The following is an 8,025-nucleotide window of genomic DNA, read 5'->3' as shown; positions in this document are numbered from 1 at the left end:
ATCCCAGCTACTTGGGAGGTGAAGGCAGGAGACTTGCTTGAGCCCAGGAGTTGGAGGTTGCTGTGAGCTGTGACGTTACAGCACTCTACCCAGGGGGACAGCTTGAGGCTCCGTCTCAAAAAAATTTTTTTTCAGCGTTTTAAATATTCATACATACATATGTAATTTTTTTGTTTAAATTGAAAAAGGTTTCATTGGAACATTTGTTTAACTTGAGCATGTGATATGTTCTGCAACTTGCTTCTTCCTCCTAACAATAAATCCTGGATGTCTGTCTCTTCTTATCCTCCTAACAATAAATCCTGGATGTCTGTCTGAATTCTTATTTGGTGATTCTTTGTCCTTGTACTTGTGCGGTTCTTTTGAGTGTTAGCTTTGCCTGCTCATCCTCCTCCCAGTGTTTTGAGATTGCCTGGCCTCGCCGGGTGCTTGCTTAGGGAGGGCCGGGCCGGTGGGCTGGGTCCCGGGCCGCTCCGGACATGCAGATGAGGTGGGCGGGGCCCTACGTATATACCCGCGGGTAGCGCTGGGACGGCGCGCCCAGCCAGGACCGGCACTCAGTGGCGGTCAGCATAATCTGCTTCCTCTAGCGCAGCGAAGTCTGGTCCCGGGCTGGCCCCTCTGCTGCCCCTGGAGCGGGCCATGCCACCGCGGGAGCTGAGTGAGGCCGAGCCGCCCCCGCTCCGGGCCCCGACCCCTCCTCCGCGGCGGCGTAGCGCGTCCCCGGAGCTGGGCATCAAATGCGTGCTGGTGGGCGACGGCGCAGTGGGCAAGAGCAGCCTCATCGTCAGCTACACCTGCAATGGGTACCCCGCGCGCTACCGGCCCACAGCGCTGGACACCTTCTCCGGTACGTTTAACCGCCTCGGAGGCCGCGTGGCTAAGCATAGGGTTGTGCTCTGGTGATATGAGGCGCGCGTCGCGGCGGGAGGGCGCGGAAGACCCCGGGTAGGAGGCGGGACCAGCCCTCGAGGTGGCGCTGGCGAGGCCTAGTGGGATCCAGGACGTTCTTCCTAACTCGGTTTCTCCCTGACCCACCCCTGCAGTGCAAGTCCTGGTGGATGGAGCCCCTGTGCGCATTGAGCTCTGGGACACAGCTGGGCAGGTGAGAACCTGGGAGCAGCCTCTACTGGTTTGGGGGGAGGTAGATTGAAGTCTGGGAGGACCCCACATGGAGCAGAAATGGAGAAGGCCTTGGGCTCTTGGAGTCTCAGGCCTCTAGCCCTTGGTGAGAAGTGAATTCCTGTTCCATGTGGCCGGGAATAATCCTACTAACACCTGGCCTTCCCACCCCAGGAGGACTTTGACCGACTCCGCTCTCTCTGCTACCCTGATACCGATGTCTTCTTGGCATGCTTCAGTGTGGTGCAGCCCAGCTCCTTCCAAAACATCACAGAGAAATGGCTGCCAGAGATCCGTACTCACAACCCCCAGGCACCTGTGCTGCTGGTGGGCACCCAGGCAGACCTGAGGGACGATGTGAACGTACTGATTCAGCTGGACCAGGGGGGTCGGGAGGGCCCTGTGCCCCAACCCCAGGCTCAGGGTCTGGCTGAGAAGATCCGGGCCTGCTGCTACCTTGAGTGCTCAGCCTTGACACAGAAGAACTTAAAGGAGGTGTTTGACTCTGCCATTCTCAGCGCCATTGAGCACAAAGCCCGCCTGGAGAAGAAATTGAATGCCAAAGGTGTGCGCACCCTCTCCCGCTGCCGCTGGAAGAAGTTCTTCTGCTTTGTTTGAGCAGCTATGGTAACATAGCCAGCAGTAGGCGGGAGGCCAGAGACTTCTGGAACCTGGGGCATGGGGCCTTTGAGGGGGCTACTGGCAGGGCCTGGCCATCCCATAGGATTCAGTTCCCTTCTGAACACTGTGGGGACATGGGCCTCTAACTGCCCACTCTTATGTGCTAGGGTGAGCCTAGGGCCTGGAAGAGGGAAGGCTCTGATTTGGATTTCTCCAGTCAAGGCCCACAGAGAAAACCCAGCACTTTGATTTTCATAGGATGGACCTAACAAGGTCATCCACCTCTGAGGAGTTTGAGATCCAATTCCCAGTTTCTTATCATGGGCCCTTGGGTCAGCCTTGCTGAATTAGGACTCCTCGTGTTGGTGGTCACCACCTCCTCCTTGGCGCAGAGGTGGGGAAGAGCCTGGGGAACAGTGGGGCATCTTGAAGGTAGAAGGTTTTCAGCCCTGATTTAGAAATGATTGGATGGAGTGGGTAAGACTGAGGCCAGTGGGTGTTCAGGAGAGGGAACAGAAAGTGAGGCCTTTCAGCCGCCGTGCGGTCACTCAGAGGCCTGGACCTGGAAGGAGGAAGACAGGAGGGGAAGAGCAGGGAAGTGGGCCAGCTGAGGAACAGGCTGACACCTGGGCTGCCTTCCACCCCCAAGGCCAGAGAGGGCGGGGCTGGTCCCTGGGAAGAATTGGGTCTTGAGGCTCCCTAGGCACTGCCCAAACTGGCTGGGCCAGGAGTAGGACAGGAAGTGAGAGTCAAGACCAGCAAAGGGAGGGGGAGGAGCTGCAAATTAGAGCCTAAAGGAGGGAGGGATTAGGGGTCATCTCTTTCCTCAAGGTCACACAGCTGAGAAGGTAGTGCGGTGCAGACTCTGCAAATAAAACCTTAAGTTTGTGAAGCTGCTGTCTCTGTCATTTCCTGGAGCAGTTGCTCCTCCCTCACAACCCTGGTCAGGGGCCAAATGCCTGGACAGACGGAGTGGGTACCAAAGGATTGAGGCTAGGTTGAAGGGTGGGGCTGGACTGGGGGGGCAGTATGATGGGAACTGGATGGGAGGGCAGGTGTGGGGCTCCCCGCTTGGGGCTTAGCTGGTTCCCAGGAGAGCTAGCGTGGGAAGCAGCCTAGAAACGGGTTTCCCCAGGTGTCAGCGCCAGACCTGCTTTCCCATGACCTCACCAGGCAGGTGGGGCCCCTCCCCTCTCTCCTTCCTTTCTGGAGCACTACTCAGCCCTGGGACTTGGGCAATCCTGAGCCTCCTAACCTTTTCTGTTCCCATCCTTCTGACAGTTCATAGGACTTAGGGTATCAGGTTGGGGGGGACCTCTCTCTCCAGTGCACAGCCTGAACCTCAACCACTGGCCAGTCTTGGCACCTCAGCACCTAAGTCATGGTTCTCAACCTGTGGGTCGCGACCCATAGGAATTGTATTTAAGTCTCACAGGATTGGGAAGATTGAGAACCACTGACCTAAGTGAAGGTCAGGGTGCTGGTTGTTGTAAACAATGTGAAGAGGTGTGGCCCCAGAACTCCTGTGCAAATGTGGTTCATTGGGAGAGGACTTGGAGAGGAGCAGGGATCCAAAGAACATTTGCTGGAATTGGAGCTTAAAGGACCTTTTTTTTTTTTTGAGACTCACTTTGTTGCCCTCAGAGTGCTGTGGTGTCACAGCTCACAGCAACCTCAGGTCTTGGGCTTAGAAGATTCTCTTGCTTTAGCCTCCCGAGTGGCTAGAACTACGGGCGCAGGCCACAAGGCCCAGCTATAAAGGAACTTTTTTTTTTGAGATAGAGTCTCACACTGCTACCCTGAGTAGCTGAGTAGAGTGCTGTGGCATTATAGCTCACAGCAACCTCAAACTTCTGGGCTCACAAGATCTTCTTTGCCTCAATTTTTTTATTTATAATAGGGACGGAGTCTTGCTCTTGGCTCAGGTTGGCCTTGAACTTCTCAGTTTAGGGAATTCACTTGGCTAGGATTACAGGAGTGAGTGAGCAACCATGCCTGACCTAGCTTAAAGGAACTTTAAGGGTATATTAGGGTAAAACAAAACAAAACTTATTATTATTATTATTATTATTTTTTTTTTGAAACAGAGCCTCAAGCTGTTGCCCTGGGCAGAGTGCCGTGGCATCACGGCTCACAGCAACCTCCAACTCTTGGGCTTAGGTGATTCTCTTGCGTCAGCCTCCTGAGTAGCTGGGACCACAGGCACCTGCCACAGGGCCCAGCTATTTTCTGTTGAAGTTTGGCCGGGGCCAGGTTTGAATCTGCTACCCTCGGTGTATGGGGCTGGCACCCTACTCACTGAGCCACAGGTGCTGCCCATGCCAGCTATTTTTTTGGTTGTAGTTGTCATTATTGTTTGGCAGGCCCAGGCTGGATTCGAACCTGCCAGCTCCAATGTATGTGGCTGGCGCCCTAGGTATTTCTAAAGAACACCTGGCATCCCTGCTAGGCAACTGCTGGGCCAGGTGAGCACTCATGCCTATCCCAGCCCACCTTCGGGCCTAGCTTCCTTGGTAGGAAGCTACAGCTGTGTGTGTGTGTGTGTTTGTGAAAGCCCACAGTCCAGGGATAGAAACCCTAGTCAAGTGAAACCTCAGATAATCTCCGAGTTTAGCTTCAGCCAACCAGCACCTCTCTCCCAACACTCCAGCCTCCCCTTTTGTCCTTTTTTTTTTTTTTTTTTTGAGACAGAGTCTCATTATGTCACCCTCAGTAGAGTGCCATGGCTTCACAGCTCATAGCAACCTCAAACTCCTGGGCTTAAATGATTCTCTTTCCTCAGCTTCCCTAGTAGCTTGGACTATAGGCACCTGCCACAATACCTGGCTATTTCTTTTTTTTTTAGCAGGCCCGGGTTGGGTTTGAACCCACCAGTCCCAGTGGATGTGGCCAGTGCTCTAACCACTAAGCTACCAGCGCTGAGCCCTTCTTTTGTCCCTTGACCTATCAAGTGGAGGTGCTAAACTGCATACTACAGCCAGGTCAGTCGTGAGGATCTCCTACCTCAGCACCGCCGCCTGCTTTTACCTCAGTCCAGCCTGACACATGCCCCTCTAGGACAGAGAGCCAGGTTCAAGTTTAGACTTTGACACCAACTATGACCATAGGCAAATAATTTCCCTTCTCTATGCCTCAAATTTCTTCATTTGCAAAATGAAGGACTCAGGATTCTGATTGGATTCAAGGTTATTGAATTTGTTCTAAGGAGCCTTAGAGATACCATGGGCATGGGGAGAGGAAGGCTCATCAAGTAATATCTGGGCTCCCCCTCACCCCCCGCCTCCAACTCCTTCCCTAATTCTCTCATGGTACAAGCACATCGGTGTCACCTAAACTGAAACGTCAGGGCAGCGCCTGTGGCTCAGTGAATAGGGTGCCAGCCCCATATACCGAGGGTGGCGGGTTTGAACCCAGCCCTGGCCAAACTGCAACAAAAAAAATAGCTGGGTGTTGTGGTGGGCTCCTGTAGTCCCAGCTACTCGGGAGGCTGAGGTTACTATGAGCTGTGATGCCACAGCACTCTACCAAGGGTAACAAAGTGAGACTCTGTCTCTAAAAAAATAAAATAAAATACAAAATAAATAGAAATTTCAGTCACTATGTCTTCTCTCCTGCTGGGTCACAGAACCTGATAAAGCCCTTTGTTAGCATCAGCCCTACACCCCTGCCCCTGTGTCTTCCACTTCTTTCTATCCAGTGCTGCTGCCTTTCCTCTGGCACCCCCCAACTCAAGACTGTTACGGCTCTAGGCCAGGCATGGTGGCTCACGCCTATAATCCTAGCACTCTGGGAGTCCAAGGAGAGTGGGTTGCCTGAGCTCATGAGTTCCAGACCAGACTGAACAAGAATAAAACTCTGGCTCTACTAAAAATAGAAAAAAGCAGCTTGGTGCCTGTAGCTCAACAGCTAGGGCACTGGCCACATACACTGGGGCTGGTGGGTTCAAACCTGGCTTGGGCCTGCCAAACAACAGTGACAACTACAAGAAAAAATTAGCCAGGCATGGTGGCAGGCACCTGTAGTCCCAGCTACTTGGGAGACTGAGGCAAGAGAATCGCTTACGCCCAAGAGTCTAAGGTTGCGGTGGGCTGTGACACCTCAGCACTCTATCTATCTAGGGTGATATAGTGAGACTCTGTCTCAAAAGAAAAAGAAAAAAAACTAGGCGGGCGATGTGGCTGGCACCTGTAGTCCCAGCTACTCAGGAGACTGAGGCAAGAGGATTGCTTGAGCCCAAGAGTGGAGGTTGCTGTAGGCTATGATGCCAGGGCACTCTAGCAGGGCAACAGAGTGACATTCTGTCTATATAACCCTTAGATATGTGTGTACATTTTTTCGTTGTTGTTTTGTTTTTTTTGGCTGGGGCTGGGTTTGAACCCACCACCTCTAGCATATAGGGCTGGCGCCCTACTCCTTGAGCCACAGACACCACCCCTGTAAATTTTGTAATGAAAACATTTTTTTTTTTTTTGTAGAGACAGAGTCTCACTATGTTGCCCTCGGTGCTATGGTGTCACAGCTCACAGCAACCTCCAACTCCTGGGCTTAAGTGATTCTTTTGCCTCAGCCTCCCAAGTAGCTGGGACTACAGACGCCCGCCACAACACCAGGCTGTTTTTTGTTGTTGTTGTTGTTTTTGCAGTTTGGTTGGGGCTGGGTTTGAACCTGCTACCCTCGGTATATGGGGCCAGCGCTCTACTTGCTGAGCCACAGGTGCCACCCCTAATGAGAACATTTTATTTATTTATTTATTTATTTATTTAAATTTCAGATTAATATGAGGGTACAAATGTTTAGGTTATCATGTTTGTATTTGTTAGGTAAGGTCCCTGTTGTAGTTGTGCCCCTTACCTAGGAGGTGTTTCATATACCCTTACATTGTGCCCATTAGGTAAGAGCACACCAATCTCCCTCTCTTCTCCCTTAGTTATAAGCTGCAAAACATTGTGTATATATATATAACATTTATATATATATAAAAAATTTATATATATAATTTTTTTTTTGGTGGGGGCTAGGTTTGAACCCACCACCTCTGGTATATGGGGCCGGTGCCCTACACCTTTGAGCCACAGGCACCACCCTCCTTTGTTATATTTTTAATTTAAATTTTATTTATTTATTTTTTAGACAGAGTCTTACTTTGTTGCCCTTGGTAGAGTGCCCTGGCATCACAGCTCACAGCAACCTCAAACTTTTGGTCTCAAGTGATTCTCTTGCTGCAACCTCCCAAGTACTAAAGCCCACCACAATGCTCGGCTATTTTTTAGAGTCTCTTATGCAGTCTGGTCTCAAACATGAGGTCATGCAATCTACCCGCCTCGGCCTCTCAGAATGCTAGGATTATAGGCATGAGCCACTGTGCCCATTTTTTTTTTTTTGAGACCTAGTCTCACTCTATTGCCCAGACTAGAGTGTCATGGCAACAGCCTAGCTCACAGCCACCTCAAATTCCTGAGTTCAAGTAATTTTCCTGCCTCAGCCTCCCAAGAAGCTGGAAGTACTCGCACCTGACACCGCATCAGGCTAGTGTTTCTATTTTTAGTAGCGATGGGGTCTCAGTCTTGCTCAGGTTGTTCTGGAACTCCTGAGCTCAAGGGGTCCTCCTACCTTGGCCTCCCAGAGTACTATGATTACAGGCATGAGCTATCCCACCCAGCTCTAATTTAAAATTTTGACGAAATTTTGACAATGTTTTTCCAAGTTGTTATAAACTCTGACCATGAGGCTGTAATTACGTGTGTGTGTGTTTGCTTACTATTCTACCCTGACCTTAATATCTTTCCCCAGATTCCCATTTGGGGGGTCCATTTTACTTTGAATGACATGTAAATGATATTCTATGTATAATTGATTTTTTTTTCTTCAATGTGTTGTTGACTGTCTACAGAAGAAACATTGTTCATCTTTGGCTTGGAAACTGGGCCCCCATATAATCCTAAATAGATCTTATGAGGAAACGTGTGTGTGTGTGTGTGTGTGTGTGTGTGTGTGTGTGAGAGAGAGAGAGAGAGAGAGGAGAGAGAGACTGTGGGGGGGTCTTTTTCTGCTGAAGCATGACTAACAGTTTGTGGGTGTTCAATAAATACTAAATGATGACAAAGTATGCTTAGGTGTGTGTTTATGTACCTTTCCCTGTGTCCCTGCTTTTGCTCTTGTGTATTTAAAATGGGTGTTTGTGTAAAAACTCTAAATACAGGCTCAGCGCCTGTGGCTCAAGTGGCTAAGGTGCCAGCCACGTACACCTAAGGTCGTGGGTTCGAATCCAGCCTGGGCCCACCA

General features: G+C 50.8%; 1 protein-coding gene across 1 annotated transcript; it reads left to right on the top strand.

The window, feature by feature from the left end:
• Positions 1–542: 542 nt before the first annotated feature.
• RHOV (ras homolog family member V) lies at positions 543–2,102 on the top strand. The gene is made up of 3 exons (XM_003791730.2): positions 543–850; positions 1,047–1,105; positions 1,297–2,102. Exons 1-3 carry the CDS (start codon positions 643–645, stop codon positions 1,738–1,740), a joined length of 711 nt encoding a protein of 236 aa, XP_003791778.1. The 5' UTR covers positions 543–642; the 3' UTR covers positions 1,741–2,102.
• Positions 2,103–8,025: the final 5,923 nt, after the last annotated feature.

The sequence above is a fragment of the Otolemur garnettii genome, unplaced genomic scaffold (assembly GCF_000181295.1).
Source record: "Otolemur garnettii isolate 467f Iridium unplaced genomic scaffold, OtoGar3 scaffold00050, whole genome shotgun sequence".
NCBI classification, from domain to species: domain Eukaryota; kingdom Metazoa; phylum Chordata; class Mammalia; order Primates; family Galagidae; genus Otolemur; species Otolemur garnettii.
Note: the sequence above shows the minus strand (reverse complement) of the source record. Positions and strands in the feature narration are given on the sequence as shown.

What these genes read in the sequence shown, in the direction of transcription:
- RHOV (XM_003791730.2), top strand. Translation starts at nt 643, where the DNA reads ATGCCACCGCGGGAGCTGAGTGAGGCCGAGCCGCCCCCGCTCCGGGCC. An exon ending in AGCGCTGGACACCTTCTCCG is followed by an intron (nt 851 to 1,046) that starts GTACGTTTAACC and finishes CCACCCCTGCAG; the next exon opens with TGCAAGTCCTGGTGGATGGA. An exon ending in TCTGGGACACAGCTGGGCAG is followed by an intron (nt 1,106 to 1,296) that starts GTGAGAACCTGG and finishes TTCCCACCCCAG; the next exon opens with GAGGACTTTGACCGACTCCG.